This window comes from Erpetoichthys calabaricus, chromosome 10 (genome assembly GCF_900747795.2).
Source record: "Erpetoichthys calabaricus chromosome 10, fErpCal1.3, whole genome shotgun sequence".
Lineage (NCBI taxonomy): Eukaryota > Metazoa > Chordata > Cladistia > Polypteriformes > Polypteridae > Erpetoichthys > Erpetoichthys calabaricus.
In genome coordinates, this window is record NC_041403.2 from 8,248,812 (window position 1) to 8,268,598 (window position 19,787).

Consider the following 19,787-nt stretch of genomic DNA (forward strand, 5'->3'; position numbering starts at 1 on the left):
TTGCAGTGAAAAATTCAGAGCCCCGTGAAAGTCAGATTGCTAATGTCTCTGTTGACAACCTCTAGTCAATGTTTATTATTTCGATGTAATCAGTTCAGTAAGGAGGAGTGCATTCTGCAGTACAATTAACAACAAGCTTAACAAAGTAGACAGGTGTAGGAATGCAGCATAGTTCACAATATTTTAGGGGACAGAGAGAGACAAAAGCACAATGCAGTCAACGAAAGAGATAGACACACATGTGAATTTATTTATTAATTTGCTTATTTATTTCATTGTTTTTTCCATTGAGTTAGTTTTACAAATGTTGTTTGGTACAAGATGCGTACTTGGTGCTCTACACTGCTTATAATCAGTCCTCCTGTGAATGAACATAATGTCAGAGCTAAGCACTTTTTCTCATTTATTTACAAGACAACCGTGGCAAAGACTGTTGCTTTCAACTGTAATCAGTGCATTGACGTGATATGGGCTCAGTTCGCTGCACCTCCTTAAAGAATTTATTTTTTTTAATGCTGTGAACGTGGTATCAGAGTCCTGCGTGTGCTGATAATTTTGAAAGCACCTAAAATACACAGGAGTCTTCATGTGGCTCTTTCAGTCCCTTCACAGTGTTTGCCACCGATGCACGTACAGTATGCCTGGCGTAGGTTAAGGTCTATGTCATACGTGTTTTCAGGCATTTCTGTCTGGACAGGGATCCTTTTGTGAATGAAAACTCTAGTGTGAACAGAAATTGTTTTCATTTAAAAACCTTAGTGGTAGTGTGGACGTAGCCTAAGCTTAACGCACATGCATACACATACCTAAGCACCGAGTGATGAGTGCACAGCCCATCACTTCTCGGTACTCCAGGTAAAGACTCATTAGCTTTGGCTTGAGCAGACAACATGGGTGTCCCCTGGACAATGGAGTCTGATGCACCTTATTTACTGACTCTTTGATTGATTGATTGATTATGTGGACACTTTTTCTATGGTGTCGTTTCTTGTGACTGAAGACAGAGAGATATAATTAAAGTTAGTAAAAATCTTTTATTGATACACACCAGGCAAAGGTTAAATGACAGAGAAGCACAGTAGCTAGGACACCTGCCCTTCGTCTGCCCCGAGGGGTAGGTGTTCCAAATTTTTATAGGGTTTTTGTCTTATGACTTTAGTTACACAAGTATTTCAAAATATTAGCCTGTAGTACTAGGGTGTTGTACCGTGTTAGCCATTATGAATGTAGAGAAAAGCCAAGCAAAATGACACCTTTTATTGGCTAACTCAAAAGATTACAATATGCAAGCTTTCGAGGCAACTCAGGCCCCTTCTTCAGGCCAGATGTAATCACATGATAATCACATAATCACATCTTACCTGAAGAAGGGGCCTGAGTTGCCTCGAAAGCTTGCATATTGTAATCTTTTTAGTTAGCCAATAAAAGGTGTCATTTTGCTTGGCTTTTCTCTAAAATATTACAACAACAACATTTATTTATATAGCACATTTTCATACAAAAAGTAGCTCAAAGTGCTTTACATAATGAAGAGAAGAAAAATAAAAGACAAAATAAGAAATATTAGCCTGAATCAGCATTACCAAACCCAAGGGTTGAGTACATTTGTTGGTCCCTTAGTTTTTTGATGGGTCCACCCTTGTGGTTTTTTGTGTAGTAACCTTAAAAACAAGAAATAGCACTTAGCACGCATACTTTGCACGCAGGGTCTACATGGCCCTTTGTCACGTACGCCATGGGCAAGCAGAGTTTGCATGGCCCTTGTCACGTACACCAGATTGATCAAGCTCTTTTGTATTTTTCCACAATTATAAGCTTTAACTATAAGATTTGTTGCAAGGTGAATATTTTGAAGATAATGACAGTGATCAAGATAGTTAACAATCAGTTGAATGATGTGGAGACCAGTGGGCTCTGGTACTGATGCAGGTAATTGCTGCATAGGCGTTTCTTCATCCCAAGGCATCAGACTTGTCAGGACAGCAATATGTGGACAGTCACCAACTACCAAATGCGCTGTGTGTGCAGCAAGCGTGTTATATTTATGGCTGCTTTAGTCACAATAAAGCACATGCATCTTCATGTGCACAGTCCACTTCTTGTGTAAAACTTATTTTGCCTATTAAAATGCTTAGGGAAAGAAGTTCATACTGTATTATTTGAAATTTACAAAGCCGCTGGTGTCTTACTGGGGTTGGTCTTTCTTACATGCTGCAGGAGGATACACTCGCTTGCAAGGAGGACGCTGGAGTGACAGCCGGGCTCTGAGCTGCGTGGAGCGCTTTGATTCATTCAGTCAGTACTGGACAACAGTGTCTTCTCTGCATCAGGCACGCAGTGGGCTGGGAGTGACTGTTTTAGAGGGCATGATATATGTCATTGGAGGTGGGTGGTCACAAAAGTAAATAACTTTGTGATGGGGTCCAGCAAGCAGAGTTTTTCACATAAAAATCCTTTTCTTTGTCTGTAATTTACAGGTGAAAAAGATTCAATGATATTTGACTGTGCTGAACGATATGATCCAGTCACTAAACAGTGGGCAGCTGTGGCTTCCCTCAACTATCCAAGATGTGGTGTTGGTGTCTGTTCTTGCCATGGAGCCATTTATGCCTTAGGTATGTTTCTAAGCTAATTATTTATTATTATTATTATTATTTTTTTTAATTTGGCAGGTGCATTTAGTCAATTACAAGATTAGAATACTGATATTTCAGTGCACTAACACTTTCTGATCACATGTCCTGGCTCTCTTGTAAAACCTGTTGTTCTTTCTGTGTGTGTGTGTGTGTTTTTAAAAGACCCTACTAAAGTTGCAGCAGTGGCTCAAAGATGTGATTGTCTGTCCTGCTATGTCTCTTTTGAATATTACTCAACAGGCCAGTCTCTGTGCAGTTTATTGGGGATACTCCAATTGGAGCAGTGAGGACTATTAAGAGTTCATATTAATGCAAACACAATATCACCTTTAATATTTAGCCTGGAAGTTTTTTGTTTCTCTTTATCTTAGAAAAGGAAAAATAGGTTTAGGGACTGTTGCGACCAAAGGAGTACAAGTTAACGGGTTAGAGACTATGACAAGTGAAGCTAAGTAAGCCAACAATCAAGATGTCAGAGGTCACTGTGCCAGGGTGTGCCCAACACTCAGATTTTAAGTGGAGCCCCTAGAATTTGTAGAGCCAAGATGGACCAGCAGTACGTGACAGACATAAATTTTATTTATTTTTTTTTCTTAAAAAAGGTGCAAAGAGGATATAAAGTTTATTATGCAAGTAAACATTTCCACTAATAAGTAAATATTCAGAATATTCAAAGAAATTCACAGAATACAACTGGGTAAAATCCAGGAAAGATAATTAAAAAGGTCTACTTTAAAATGAGTCTTTTTAAAACAAACTAGCAAACACCGAGAAAACAAAATCCCACCATACTACTGCAGTTTTTCGGACACCAGTAGAAGCAATCCACAATGAACATTTCTAAGAAACGGTCCATCTGTCCGTACCAGTTAGCAGACTTTCTCTGCTCTAACCAGCTCTGCCTAGCCATACACTCCGGCACATCCGTAGACCCTGAGGTATTTCTGGCAGTCATTTTCATCTCTACTGTTCTCTCTGCCTCACCTTACCACATCATCCCATCAGGAGGTATTCCAAGTAGCTGTGGTCTGACCTACTTCACATCCTCTCTGATGTATTCCCAGTGGGAATTTGTTGCCTTGCTCCCAATCGCTCTCCTGTACTTGTAATTCCCTGCAATCCATTTAAAACTTCTGCGCAAAATTAAAAGAAATATGTCCTCTCTTTCCTTCTCCTTCACCATCACCTCAATCAAACCCATCTTGCTTCTTTATTCTGTGATCATCTTGACTCCTCACCATCTAGCTCCTCTGTGCATCTGAGAGAGGGCTGGCCGTATAAGGCCAAGAAGGCAGTTAAAAAATGCACCGGGCTTGTTTTTAAAGAGACTGATTCGAGCATTGTTTTAACCTCGTATTTAATGAAGACTTTGTTCCATTGGATTTTAACCGCCACTTCACTTCTGTTTACAGCGATTGGTTCGTAGCGTGCATTGTTGCAATGTTACTTTTCTTGGTGGTTTATTAAATTACGAATTTTTCAAATGTTAATTTTTTTCTCTGTGCTTAAAACTCATTAAAAAAAAAGTGTTTTTAGCCAGCAGTTGGTAGCGCTATAGTGCAAACTATTGCAGTGTTAGTTTTCTCTGTTGTTCAAGGTTTTCTCAGTGTTATTCAATGTTTTTACATTTAGTTTACTATTACGCTGTGCATTCTGTGGTTTAATTAACTATATTTGTGCTTAAAAACTTAAAAAATATATATATTTACATACAGTTTGCATGGTCTGGAACGGATTAATTGTATTTACACACAATCCTATGGGAGAAATTGCTTCGGTTCACGACCAAATCGGTTTACGACCAGAGTTTTGGAACGAATTATGGTTGTGAACCAAGGTTCCACTGTACTACTAAAATGATAAAATGAGCAATACTGGATTCAAATTCAAAATTAAAGTACTGTATATACTCGCATATAAGTCGGGTCTTGAAATCCAAAAAATCGATCATAAAATCAGACCCCGACTTATAATTTTTTTTTTTTTTTACATCTTCTTGCCTCCTCCAATCTCGCATCAGTTTCTCAGACACATCGAATATTGTTGCAGCCGAATACCGATTTCTTTCGCCACTTCAACGACTTTTAATTTAAAACCAGCTTCATATTTTTTTCTGATTGAACGTTCCATCTTGGATAAGGGATGCTCTTACGATAAAGGTGTATGAGGGTGTGAGATACAAAAAAATACAAATCAGTGCAAACGTTGCTTCGGAATAGTTTGGGTATTACCAGGTGGTCACGTAGACACAATAGAGAGAGATAGAGAGGTTTGGAGCACACGCTGATACAGCACATTGCTGCAACCACATAGAAAAAAAAAGGCCATGTGCTCCGTGGTGACTCTCTCAGGTAGGTATTAGCATATCATAATCCCCTGTACCAAAAGCAGGAGTTTTTTGCATTCGACTTATACGACCAACATTATAAAATAGCAGAAATTATACTGTAAAATCAAGTCCCGACTTATCCGCGAGTATATACGTTAGGCCTAATTCAAAATTTTAAAAAACCCTTCTAAACAACAAAAAGTTGTTAATTACATGTAAAAGTCAACAATCATTATACAATAACTAAACACCACACAGCATCAGAACATGGGTTTTTACATCTCATCCGAAGGACAGCACCATTTTTACAGCACAGCGTCCCCGTCACTGCACTCGGGCATTGGGATTCACACTCCACACGTACCACAGGGTAAGTGCCCTCTATTGGTCACAATAATGCCTCTTCCAGCAGCAACCAAAGATTTTTCCTAGATAGTCTCCTATCCAAATACTGGCCAGGCCCGAACATGCTTAGCTTCAGTTGGATTACCTGTTCTGAGGTTCAGGTGCTATGGCTACTGGCTAAACTCTGTAATCTATATTATATCAACCAATTTTGGTCCATCTAGTAATTACACTCTAGTGCAGGGGTGTCGAACTCCGGTCCAGAAAACTAACACTGCAATAGTTTGCGCTATAGCGCTACCAACCGCTGGCTAAAAACACTTTTTTTTTTTTTTTTTAATGAGTTTTAAGCACAGGGGAAAAAAATGAACATTTGAAAAAATCCGTAATTTAATAAACCACCAAGAAAAGTAACATTGCAACAATGCACGCTACGAACCGATCGCTGTAAACAGAAGTGAAAACAAAATCAAGCCCAGTGCATTCTTTAACTGCCTTCTCTACCTTATGAGTCCAGCCCCCCCCCTTCTCTCACGCTGCCTGTGTGTGTGTTTGTGTGTTTGTGTGTGTGTGTCGCATGCTCTCTCACTCTCTCTCGCTCGCTGCACAGGAAATGCATAGGGAGAGACTGAACACGTACAAACCGAAAGGGAAACTGGCTTGTACGTATACCGAGTGTGTGGTCGTGAACCGAGGCAAAAGTTTGACGAACTTTTTGGTCGTAAACCGAGTTGTACGTGTACCGAGACGTTCGTGAACCGAGGTTCCACTGTACATCTAGAACGTTTAGATTTTTAAAGTTTTATACAAAGTCATAAAAGTGGAATGTTTGGATTATATTTTATAACTGGTACAGTGATCTGAGTTTGATGCTAAAGATAGTGTTTACTTAACTGTGATGTCATGCAGGGGGCTGGATTGGATCAGAGATTGGAAAGTCTATGGAGAGGTACGATCCTGGTGAGAATAAGTGGGAAATTGTTGGAAGCATGGCAGTTCCCCGCTACTATTTTGGCTGTTGCGAGTTACAAGGTAAGATGATATATCTTAAGTGTCGCTGTTACTGATTGATTCCTTTGTCCACTGGCCTGTACATGTCTTTTGAGTGCTTCTCCAAGGCTTTAGGGTGATTCAGGCCTTCAAACTAACAAAGACTAACATCATGGATTTTCTGTTCATCCTGCTCTCCTGATATGCACCAGTTAATTAGGTGAGATCCAGCAGTGCTGTCCTCCTATGCTTGAAGAATGCAACTCTTGGCTTTCATTTTGACTGTATGTGCACCACCCACCCGCTGACCCAATGCATGTAGATCTGACATATCTTGTAATGAAAGGTTTGTTGTCATTTTACACCTCTCTGACAGCTCTTTTGCATATTTGGCTCAGTGCATGTTACACTGTAATGACAAGTGGAGAAGCAAGCTGTCTTCAGACTCTCCTGTAGCTGTACTGTTTGCCCACCCCCCCCCCCACTTTCTTCTGGAATTTCCCAGTGCAATATATGGTTTAGTGAAATCACCCTTCATTCTTGATTTTTGTCTTACTAGGTTTCATTTATGTAGTAGGAGGGATTAGTGACGAAGGGATTGAATTGCGCTCTGCAGAGGTGTACGATCCCATCTGTAAACGGTGGCAGTCCTTGCCCGTTATGTCCACAAGGAGAGCATACGTGGGTGTCGCCAGCCTCAATAACTGCATTTATGCTGTGGGGGGCTGGAATGAGGCTTTGGGCTCCCTTGAAACCGTGGAAAAATATTCACCAGAGGAGGTACTGGAGTTTGGTTCTATTGCAGATATGCTTCTAGGTAAAATAATTAGAAGATAAGCAGCATAAAATTGTTCAGAATTAATGTATTCCTGTTTTTCTTTTCATTTTTTTTTTTATACTCATTTAGGAGAAATGGACAGAGGTTTCCCCAATGGCAGTGCCTCGAGCAGGAGTCTCAGTAACTGCTGTCAATGGGCTCCTTTATGCTGTTGGTGGCCGAGCATCTACTGATTTTTCTGCTCCAGTCACCATGGATTCGGTGGAGATATACGATCCCCATCTGGATACCTGGACAGAAATCGGGAACATGATAACCAGCCGCTGTGATGGAGGTGTTGCTGTGCTGTGAATTTTTTCTGTCTGCCACCTGCTCCCCAGTGTGTTCTTAAGCTAAAGACAGAGGTGGAAAGCTGCATAAAGTCTTAGCTGTAATCCAGTGGGAAGGATTATTGTCGGCCAGTTTGCTCCTGACCTGATCTCGGTGTTTGACTGATGGACTTGTCAGGATGGCTGCTGGGCTGTAGCCAGGAGGCAGTGTTTAACTGCGTACAGGTGGAGTGCTACAACCTTCTTAAAGCTTTTCAGGTACTGCTTTCCAAACTGAGGATTATTCTAGCTTCTCAAGAGTGACGTCAAATTCAATGCTCTTGGGTTTTACTAGACAAATAAAAGACTGAACTACAGAAATGTGATGTGCTTGGGCTGTTTATGTCTAGCTTGTCAGGTTCTGTTTCTGCTTTGTCCTCATAGACTCTCTTTGAAATTGGATGAGCTTTTGTACGAGGTCTTTGTTTAATGCAGTGCAGTGTAATACTTCATTGTGTTGGTTCTGAGTACATTAAAGATATTTAGTTCAGTTTAATGAAGTGACTGGCCCACTGGAAGCATTTATTCAAACTGGTTTAGTTTGACAACAATTTGACCATTCTAACTCAAACAAGAACATTAAAATCTACAAACCCAAAAGTGGCTGCTGCTGTCTTACCCCCTTATTGTGTTTGTTTTTTTTTGGGGTAGATGAAAAAAGTATTCATGTAGCCTTTGGCCTGCTTAGCTAGAGCCATCTATCTCTGGATTTGGCTGCAGAGGAAGGAGAATTTCAGAGGTTTTTGGGGCATCTGACATCAATGCTGGTGACCAACTGCAAGGGTGGTATTGATAGAAATCTGTAATTTGATGTGTAGTCTCATGATCCCAAAATGAACTGTTTGCTAATTGAAATGTTCTGTTTTGGAGTGTTTTAAGTCGGAAGAACACGACTACATGGTGACACCCTAATTGGCAATGGTAGAGCCAGGGATTCCCAAGAGTTGCATCCCTATTTTCAGTGGAGTCGGTTGACTATTTCAGATTTGCACGAGTAAATTCAATGCAAATGTATTGTTCCAGGCAGGAATTTTTGGTTTAGTAAAGTAGTGAAAAGTCAAGCAAAATGACCCCTTTTATTGGCTAACTAAAAAGATTACAATATGCAGGCTTTCGAGGCAACTCAGGCCCCTTCTTCAGGCAAGATGTAACATTTCAGAGATAAATAGCATTTGAGATGGACTATTTGAACTTGTTGCTTTTTACTTTCACGTATATGAAGTATAAGGAAAGTATTGGAATCGTCCAAAGATTCGATGTCGAGATTTAGATGAATCTCGACGTTTCAGACCTCCCTGACTTTCTCGTATACGAAGAATAGGGAAAGTATTGGAATCATCCAAAGATTTGATGTCGAGATTTAGATGAATCTCGACGTTTTAGACCCGCCTGACTTTCTCGTATACGAAGAATAGGGAAAGTATTGGAATCATCCAAAGATTTGATGTCGAGATTTAGATGAATCTCGACGTTTTAGACCTGCCTGACTTTCTCGTATGCAAAGATTAGGGAAAATATTGTAATCGTCCAAAGATATGATGTCGAGATTTAGATGAATCTCGACGTTTTAGACCTCCCTGACTTTCTCGTATATGAAGAATAGGGAAAGTGTTGGAATTGTCCAAAAATTTAATGTCGAGATTTAGATGAATCTTAACGTTTTAGACCTCTCCGAGTCCGAAAATAAAATTTTTGGAATTATGTCTACGTGTCTGTCCGTGTGTGTGTATGTAAGCTCGATAACTTGAGTTCACGTTCACTCAGGTCAACCAAAGTATTAGGTACAAAACACTGATTTCTATCAACATTTGAGTTATTTCTGCTAACTGGAAGTGGTACTTTACCTTTTATTCATGAAGCTGCATAGTCCGATTTATTCAGCTTTACTTTTGTAATAAGTGTTCAATATATTAATGGTTTGATTTGTTGTTGATGGTTCTTTAATGTATATAACATAAAAATATAATCATTGTCTTGCAGTTTACACCTCAAATATCCTTCCCCATATCTGAGTATAAGAGAAAGTCTAGGGGAGACCACTCCCAATTTTTATCCTTGGAATCTTGAATCTGTGGCCTGATGGCAACAACTGGAATTGTGAGTGTAGTGGATGAGTCCCGTCTGAGGATGCACTCTGCTTTTTATAGGCACTGAAGTTAATAAGCAAGTATTATGGAAAGCATTCAACTTGGACTGTTCAAGTTTTAAAGTTTTACAAACACTCAATCACAGTGGATATAAATTAGCATGTTTTGACCCTGATCAAAAGGAAAAGAAATCAACAAAACTCTATAATAGATAGAAATTCACTATGTATCTAACACAAAATGATTAACTGTCTAAGTGTTCATTTCTTGTGAAGATTCAACTGGATATCTGACATTTGGATTATGTGTCACAAGTCATGTGACTTTTATTTTCCTTTTCTGGAGATTTGGATGTTTTACTGCTCTTTAGTCTTGTTCTCCATTGAAGCCTGCTGTATCAGGAATTTTTTAATCTCTGTTCTCCAGGAAAACATGAACATTTTTTCTTGGCTATAACTACAAACAATACTGGGTAAGTAAAAGATAACAAAAAAATGTCATTTTTGGACAGAGTATTCATTTAACAATTCTCCTTGAAAGAAAACATGAAAAGATACATCTGATATACAGTGGGTATAGAAAAGAATCTCCCACTTCAGAATATTCCCATTTTTTTTTTTGCTTTACAGCCTTAAATGAAAACACACACACAAAAAATATTTCTTCCCTGCTTTACTTACTCAATGAAATCTATAACAGCCAAGTGAAAGATATCACAACTACAGTTCAGAAGAATATTAAAAAATAAAAAACAAGAAATACTGAGATGAATAAAGGATCCCCCTCCCCGCAAAACTCAAACAGGTGTAAGTGCCCACCATTTCCATTGCAGTTACTGGCTTCCTTCCGCCTGTGATCAACTGTAATCCATGTGATTAGTGAAACTGTTCCTGGAGCATTCATTCCCTTCCTTGGTAGTGCAACTGACAGTAAACAACTGACACTGGGTGGCAAGTCACTTTCAAAAGATCTGAGGGATAGAGTTGTGGACAGACATAAGGCAGAAGATGGAGACAAAAAATCTCAAAGGCTTCATCAATCCCAAGGACCACAGTAAAGTCCATCATAAAGAAGTGTTTGGTACTACTAGGACCCTCCCTGGATCCTCCAGACTGGATGGTAGAGCAAAGAGGAAACTGGTAAGAGAGGCTACCAAGAGGCCAATGGTCACTTTGAAGGAGTTACAGGATTTTATGGCAAAGAGTGGTCATTGTGTGCATGTGACAACAATTTCACAAGCGCTCCACAATGGTGGCTTGTTCAGGAGGGTCGCACTTCTCAAGAAAGGCCACATTAAGGCTCGTTTGAGCTTTGCCAGAATGCACCTTGAAGATTCTGATGCCAAGTGGAAAAAGATTTTATGGTCAGATGAGACCAAAATCCAACTATTTGGCCTCAATACCAAACGGTACACCAATGCAGCTCACCATCCACAACACACCATACCTACAGTAAAGAATGGAGGTGGCAGCATCCTGTTGTGGGGGTGTTTCTTTGCCGCAGGGCCTGGGGCTTTCGTTAGGGTAGAAGGAAAAATGGATGGGGCAAAATACCATCAAATTCTTGAGGAAAACCTGCTACCCTCTACCAGAAAGTTGAAGATGGGCAGAATGTTCCCCTTTCAACATGACAACGACCCGAAGCACACAGCAAAATTGACCACACAGTGGCTGAAGGAGGAAAAAAAAGTGAATGTCCTCGTGTGGCCAGTCAGAGCCCAGACCTATATCACACTGAAAATCTGTGGAAAGATCTGAAGATAGCAGTCCACCAACGCTCACCTTCCAATTTGAACTTGAACAGTTCTGTAAAGAACAGTGGAGGGCAAATATTGAGTAGGCTCAATCTGGATGTGCAAAGCTGATAGAAAAGAATTCCAGCAGACTCAAGGCTGTCATTGAAGCAAAAGATGGGCCAATACAATGACATTGACATGGGGGGTGATCTTTTATTAATCTCAGAATTTCTTGATTTTGATCTTTTATAATGCTTCTGAACTGTAGCTGTGATATCTTTCACTTGGATGTTACAGGTTGCATTGAGTAAGTAAAGCTGGGAAGAAATACTGGTTTGTGTGTTTTAATTTAAGGCTGTAAAGCAAAGAAAAATGGGAATACAGTAAACCCTCGTTTATCACGGTTAATCCGTTCCAGACTCTACCGCGATAAATGAATTTCTGCGAAGTAGGATTCTTTATTTATAAATCAAATATTTTCGCAGTTAGAGCGTAGAAAACCTGTTTACGGCCTTCTAAATACGTTTTTTAACATTATTAGAGCCCTCTAGACTTGAAATAACACCCTTTAGTCAAAAGTTTAAACATGCTCCATGACAAGACAGAGTTGACAGTTGCGTCTCACAATTAAAAGAATGCAAACATATCTTCCTCTTCAAAGGAGTGCGCGTCAGGAGCAGAGAATGTCAGAGAGAGAGAGAAAAGCAAACAATCAAAAATCAATAGGGCTGTTCAGGGGTTTTAAGTATGCGAAGCACCGCCGGACAAAGCAGCTGCAAGGAAGGGAGCATTGTGAAGGTAGTCTTTCAGCATTTTTTAGAGGAGCGTCCGTATCCTCTAGGGGTGCGAACAGACCTCCTGCTCACACCCCCTCCGTCAGGAGCAGAGAATGTCAGAGAGAGACAGAGAAAAGCAAACAATCAAAAATCAATACGTGCTGTTCGGGCTTTCAAGTATGCGAAGCACCGCGTGGGAAGCATATCGTATATCATTGAGGGGTTTTATTTAATACGTAATACATGCTCTGGTTAGGTAGCTTCTCAGCCATCTGCCAATAACATCCCTTGTACGAAATCAACTGGGCAAACCAACTGAGGAAGCATGTACCATAAATTAAAAGACCCATTGTCCACAGAAATCCGCGAACCAGCAAAAAAATCTGTGATATATATTTAGATATGCTTACATTTAAAATCCGCGATGGAGTGAAGCCGCAAAAGTCGAAGCGCGATATAGCGAGGGATCACTGTATTTTGAAGTGGGGGATTCTTTTCTATACCCACTGTATGTAGTTACAGTAGAACCTCTGGTCACGAACATTTCCGAACACATACAAATCAGGTTACAATCAAAAAATTTGCCAAACTTTCGCATCTGTTCACGACCACGTGCTCTGGTGGGGAACAAAAACACTGGTGGCCAATGATTTCAGTGTGTTCAGTCTCTCCCTCAAAACTGTAACCTCCTCTCCACCCAGCTTCCTCCTCACTTCCTTCACGCCAGAACTTGACTCATGCAAGGTTAGTTTTCTTGGGTTAGTTTTTGTATAAATTAAGGATTTTTCAAACTTTAATTTTTTCCCCTGTGCTTAAAACTCATTAAAAAAAAGCGTTTACAGCGAACGGTTAGTAAGGGTCAAGCGCGAACTCTTGCAATGTTAGTTTTCTCTGTTGTTGAAGGTTTTCTCAGTGTTATTCAACAACAACAACATTTATTTCTATAGCACATTTTCATACAAAAAGTAGCTCAAAGTGCTTTACATAATGAAGAAAAGAAAAATAAAACACAAAATAAGAAATTAAAATAAGACAACATTAGTTAACATAGAAAAGGAGTAAGGTCCGATGGCCAGGGTGGACAGAAAAAAAAAAAAAAAACTCCAGAAATCTGGAGAAAAAAATAAAATCTGTAGGGGTTCCAGGCCACGAGACCTCCCAGTCCCCTCTGGGCATTCTACCTAACATAAATGAAATAGTCCTCTTTGTTTTTTATTCAATGTTTTTACATTTAGTTTACTATTACACTGTGCATTCCGTGGTATAATTAACTATTTTTGTGCTTAAAAATATTTACATACAGTTTGTACGGTCTGGAATGGATTCATCGAATTTACATACAATCTTATGGGGAAATTATGTTCGGGTCGCGTCCAGAGTTTTGGAATGAATTACAGTCGTGACCAGAGGTACCACTGTATCTGGTGACTTTGTAAAAAAAATAAATAAATTTGTGCATAAAGAAAATATTAAAAACTTTAATTCTTTATTTAATTCATTAAAATATCCTCATCTAGTTATGAGATGTCACTGTAAATGTTACAAGCTTTTTTAACATGAACGACATGTGTGGTTCAGGTGTTTTGTTTTTTTTTTTTGAGGTTTTGGTTTTAAAAAAAAAAAAACTGGGGGTTCTGCACTTAAATTATAGATGCCCCCCCATCAAATGTAGGAAGGACAGACAGACGAGTCATGCATACCATCTCAACTCTATTTCGATTTAGTTTGTATATATGAGCCCAAAAATGTTCATGCTTTAGATGGATTTTGATTCCTTCTTTGTTATGGAGGGATATTTTGGACAAAAATACATTAAAAAAATCTGAAAATAAAAAGTGCATGAAGTGTGAGCAAAAATAATGTGTCATGTAAAATGTTTTTTGTTGCCTATGTCATCTTGTCCATAATATTCCTCCAAACACATTATGAAATACGGCTTGAAATAAAACTGTCACTTTTGCTTGTCAAAGTTGAGAGGGTGGGCTCTAGCATATACTGCGTTTTGATTGGTGAATTGACGTCTGTAGATTGCTCGTGTCTAATTCAATATGTCAGTGCAGGAGGTGATAGTAAATGAGATACAGTCATATAAAAAAGTTTGGGACCCCCTCTCAGCCTGCATAATAATTGACTCTCCTTTCAACAATAAAGATAACAGTGGTATGTCTTTCATTTCCTAGGAACATCGGAGTACTGCGGTGTTTTCCGAACAAAGATTTTTAGTGACGCAGTATTTAGTTGTATGAAATGAAATTAAATGTGAAAAACTGGCTGTGCACAAATGTGGGTCCCCTTGTCATTGTGCTGATTTGAATGCCTGTCACTGCTCAATGCTGATTGATTGGATGAGCTCATTACGCCTTGAACTTCATAGACAGTTGTGTCCCATCATGAGATATAAAGGTATTTAAGGTGGTCAATTACAAGTTGGGCTTCCTTCCCTTTGACTCTCCTCTGAAGAGTGACAGCATGGGATCCTCAAAGCAACTCTCCAAAGATCTGAAAACAAAGATTGTTCAGTCTCCTGGTTTAGGGGAAGGCTACAAAAAGCCATCTCAGAGGTTTAAACTGTCAGTTTCAACTGTAAGGAATGGAATCAGGAAATGGAAGGCCACAGGCACAGTTGCTGTTAAACCAGCAGGTCTGGCAGGCCAAGAAAAATACAGGAGTGGCATATGAGCAGGATTGTGAGAATGGTGACAGACAACCCACAGATCACCTCCAAAGACCTGCAAGAACATCTCGCTGCAGATGGTGTATCTGTACATCGTTCTACAATTCAGAACATCTGTATGGCAGGGTGATGAGAAAGAAGCCCTTTCTGCACTCGCGCCTCAAATGGAGTCGCTTGTTGTATGCCAATGCTCATTTAGATATGCCAGATTCATTGTGGAGCAAAGTGCTTTGGACTGATGAGACAAAAATTGAGTTATTTGGTCAAAACAAAAAGAGCTTTGCATGGCTGAAGAAGAACACTGCATTCCAAAAAAAAAAAAACACCTGCTACCTACTGTCAAATTTGGTGGAGGTTCCATCATGCTGTGGGGCTGTGTGGCCAGTTCAGGGACTGGGGCCCTTGTTAAAGTCGAGGGTCGGATGAATTCAACCCAATATCAACAAACTCTTCAGGATGATGTTCAAGCATCAGTCATAAAGTTGAAGTTACGCAGGGGTTGGATATTCCAACAAGACGATGACCCAAAACACAGTTGGAAATCTACAAAGGCATTCACACATAGGGAGAAGTACAATGTTCTGGAATGGCCGTCACAGTCCCCTGACTTGAATATCATGGAACATCTATGGGATGATTTGAAGCAGGCTGTCCATCAAATTGAACTGAACTGGAGAGATTTTGTATGAAGAATGGACAACAATACCTCCATCCAGAATCAGACACTCATCAAAGGCTATAGGAGGACAGCGTCTAGAGGCTGTTAGATTTACAAAAGGAGGCTCAACTAAGTATTGATGTCATATCTCTGTTGGGGTGCCCACATTTATGCACCTGTCTAATTTTGTTATGATGCATATTGCATATTTTCTGTTAATCCAATAAACTTAATGTCACTGCTGAAATCCTACTGTGTCCATAAGGCATGTCAGATATTAAAAGGAAGTTGCTACTTTGAAAGCTCAGCCAATGAGAAACAAAAATCCAAAGAATTAAGAGGGGTTCCCAAACTTTTTCATATGACTGTAGTTTAGTAAAATGCTTACTACTGCCAATGAAATGGATTCTGCTGAAGTTATCACATATTTACTTTATCAAGATACCATTAAAATGTCTTGGCTGTATTTTCATATCATTAGTATTGTTGCTAATGGCTGTGACTGATTGAGGTGACTGATTTTCTTAACTTATTCATACATGATTGCAAAGCCTCAGTTTTAGCAGCAATTCCTTCAGTGTCCTAATGATCAACTAAAGAGGAGAGGCCAGTGTTAGGATGGCTGGTATCTCTCAGAAGTTTCTTTGCTCTGGTCTGACATTGCTTGGTGTGATATCCTGGAGGGTTATCACCCTATGATATGTTCATCTGACTGCACCACTTTCTGCAGAGCCTTACTATTACCAAACCAGGCAGTAATACTTCCTGACGGGATACTTCTTCATGGTGGATTTATAGAAATTGTTCAGTATCTGGGAGGACAACCTAAACGTCTAAGGTGTCAAAGTGTCGTTGAGTCTGGTGGTGTCCTACACAATCCAAAGGCAACTGGAAGAAACTCTGATATTAGGAGATCTGGCAGACCCAAAGTCATCAGCCAATCAGAAGACAAGTTTCCAGGGTTCACCAGCTTGCCTGATTGGCTCTACGCAGCACGACAGCTTCAAGCGTAGCTTAACAGTGCAGGTCGATAAAAGCAAGTGTCAGTTTGTACTGTGAAGAGGAGACTTGGGGCTGCAGGTTTGACAGAATGAGTGGCAGGAAGAAAGACATTCCGTAAAGCAGGTCCTGGAGGACCACCGTGGCTGCAGGTTTTCATTCTAACCCTTTTCTTAACGAGTGCCCTGTTCTTCTGAATTTATTTTAATTGAATTGCTTTTTTAAGATTTGTTCCCCCTGAATTTCTTCATCGTTCCTCTAAATTGCTTCATTTGCACCCAAACAGAAATGAAATGTGAAGTGAGTGAGCCAACAGAAGACCACCTAAGTCAGGGCCTCAAACTCCAACCAGGTGCTTCATGAGGTGCCAATTCTTGTCGCTAATTAAACCCGTTCTTTAATTTTGTGGCTTTGTTGCTGCTGCTCTCGTTATCCAATAGCAGACATTTCTGAAATTGTGGATTTTCTGTTTTTTAAGAGCTCTGTTAAAATGTTTTGGGGACCTGAGCAGATTCCGACATTCCTTTCTTAATTTTCAGATATTGTATGATGGACACCAGTTGTTTTGATTCATTTTGTATCTCATTATTGTTTGGCCACTAAGTAAGGAAAAAGAAACAAGGGGTCTGAGTCTTCAATCTATCCATCCATCCTCTTCTGCTTATCCGAGGTCGGGTCGCGGGGGCAGCAGCTTGAGCAGAGATGCCCAGACTTCCCTCTCCCCGGCCACTTCTTCTAGCTCTTCCGGTAGAATCCCGAGGCGTTCCCAGGCCAGTCGAGAGACATAGTCCCTCCAGCGTGTCCTGGGTCTTCCCCGGGGTCTCCTCCCGGTTGGACGTGCCCGGAACACCTCACCAGGGAGGCGTCCAGGAGGCATCCTGATCAGATGGCCGAGCCACCTCATCTGACTCCTCTCGATGCGGAGGAGCAGCGGCTCTACTCTGAGCTTCTCACCCTATCTTTAAGGGAGAGCCCAGACACCCTGCGGAGGAAACTCATTTCAGCCGCTTGTATTTGCGATCTCGTTTTTCGGTCACTACCCATAGTTCATTACCATAGGTGAGGGTAGGAACATAGATCGACCGGTAAATTGAGAGCTTTGCCTTATGGCTCAGCTCCTTTTTCACCACGACAGACCGATGCAGAGCCCTCATCACTGCGGACGCCGCACCGATCCGCCTGTCGATCTCACGCTCCATTCTTCAAGAACAAGTCAAATAAAATTAATTCAAAAGAATTAGCTGCAAAAACAGGAAAACTCATTAAGGTTTAGAATGAAAACCTGCAGCCACGGTGGTCCTCTAGGACTGGAGTTGGGGACCCCTACCTTAAAGGACAACACAGGGCCTTGAAACACAGGTTGTGGACTACTGCAGACTAGAGGAAAGTCTTATGGACCAATGAATCCAAATCTGAAACCTTCAGTCCATCACGGAGGGTGTTTGCAGGTCGCCGAGTTGGTGACGGTGATGGTGGTTCTGTGTGTGACACCAGCTGTCAGCCATAGAGGAGGAAGTGTGATGATGGTCTGGAGGCAGAGTTAGTGACTGGCATTCTGAATCAAAAGGGCTACCACAGTTTGGCTGTTATATCAGTAGAAGGTGCAGGCTACTTTGATGAATCAAAAATTTGAATACATATTTCACACTTAATGATTCCTTGACTTGTTCTATCCCTTGACGTTAAGCCATTAAACTTTGTTTGTTTCTATAATACCTGAAAAAGCTGAGGTGTTGGCTGGTAGTGTACAAAATAAGATGAAGATAAATCTGGACAGGACGGCATCGAGGAATTCAAAGCCTGGTCATGTTTCAGCTAAATGGCCCAAATACTCGTCACACTTTCAAAGGCCACCAAGTAGAAATCACTGCTTAAAGTGTGTCATGAAACTTACTCAGGGAAGGAGAATGAGGATGTAAACTCTGTGATCCTCCTGTAGCTGGGCTGGCATTACTGCATACCATCTTTCTACTCAAAGGTTTATTGTGTAATCGATTGTAAATCATTAACTTTTAACGACCCCCATTTTCGTTTTTTTTTTTGTTTTGTTTGCATTTGTCCAAGGAGAGACTGCTCTGCATGTTGATTTCCACCTACTGGAAACTCGTGATTACATTTACCATTTGAGAATGGAATGGCAGAGGTTTACTTATTGTTCATGAAGAGTGGCAGCTTGCCTTTTTTTTTTTTTCGCCGTTAAATTTTACATCAGACGAGAGGGAAATCTTAATTTTAGGTGCAGACCTGGCCAGGCTTTGGCAAGTCCACCTCTGAATGGCTTAAAAAAAAAAAAACAAAAAAACAAGGTTTTGGAGTGTCCTGGTCAAAAGTCCGGACCTTAAAAAAGCGGTTCATGCACAGAAACCCTCCAATGTGGCTGAATTGAAACAATTCTGCAAAGAAGAGTGGGCCAAAATTCCTCCACAGTGATGTGAAAGACTCAATGGCAAGTAATCACAAACGCTTGATTGCACTTGTTGCTGCTAAGGGTGGCACAACCGGTGATTAGGTTTAGGGGGCAATTACTTTTTCACATAGGGCCATGTAGGTTTGGGTCGTTTTTTTTTCTTTCCCTTAACTCTTTCGAGATGGGTGTCGGCTTACAACGCCATACACAGTGCATCTGGAAAGTATTCACAGCGCATCACTTTTTCCACATTTTGTTATGTTACAGCCTTATTCCAAAATGGATTAAATTAATTTTTTTCCTCAGAATTCTACACACAACACCCCATAATGACAACGTGAAAAAAGTTTACTTGAGATTTTTGCAAATTTATTAAAAATAAATAAACTGAGAAATCCCATGTACATAAGTATTCACAGCTTTTGCCATGAAGCTCAAAATTGAGCTCAGGTGCATCCTGTTTCCCCTGATCATCCTTGAGATGTTTCTGCAGCTTCATTGGAGTCCACCTGTGGTAAATTCAGTTGACTGGACATGATTTGGAAAGGCACACACCTGTCTATAGAAGGTCCCACAGTTGACAGTTCATGTCAGAGCACAAACCAAGCATGAAGTCAAAGGAATTGTTTGTAGACCTCTGAGACAGGATTGTCTCGAGGCACAAATCTGGGGAAGGTTACAGAAAAACTTCTGCTGCTTTGAAGGTCCCAATGAACACAGTGGCCTCCATCATCCGTAAGTGGAAGAAGTTCGAAACCACCAGGACTCTTCCTAGAGCTGGCCGGCCATCTAAACTGAGCGATCAGGGGAGAAGGGCCTTAGTCAGGGAGGTGACCAAGAACCCGATGGTCACTCGGTCAGAGCTCCAGAGGTCCTCTGTGGAGAGAGGAGAACCTTCCAGAAGGACATCCATCTCTGCAGCAATCCACCAATCAGGCCTGTATGGTAGAGTGGCCAGACGGAAGCCGTTCCTTAGTAAAAGGCACATGGCAGCCCGCCTGGAGT

General features: G+C 40.6%; 1 protein-coding gene across 1 annotated transcript in view; it reads left to right on the forward strand.

Annotated features, from left to right (window-relative positions):
• ipp (intracisternal A particle-promoted polypeptide) overlaps window positions 1-8,073 on the forward strand; it is a 37,785-nt gene extending 29,712 nt beyond the window's left edge. Inside the window, exons 6-10 of the mRNA XM_028810815.2 lie at window positions 2,218-2,385; window positions 2,478-2,615; window positions 6,220-6,342; window positions 6,860-7,080; window positions 7,208-8,073. Coding sequence (XP_028666648.2) covers window positions 2,218-2,385; window positions 2,478-2,615; window positions 6,220-6,342; window positions 6,860-7,080; window positions 7,208-7,429 — 872 coding nt within the window. The 3' untranslated portion in view covers window positions 7,430-8,073. The remainder of the gene's footprint in view (window positions 1-2,217; window positions 2,386-2,477; window positions 2,616-6,219; window positions 6,343-6,859; window positions 7,081-7,207) is intronic.
• The last annotated feature ends 11,714 nt before the right edge of the window (window positions 8,074-19,787 follow it).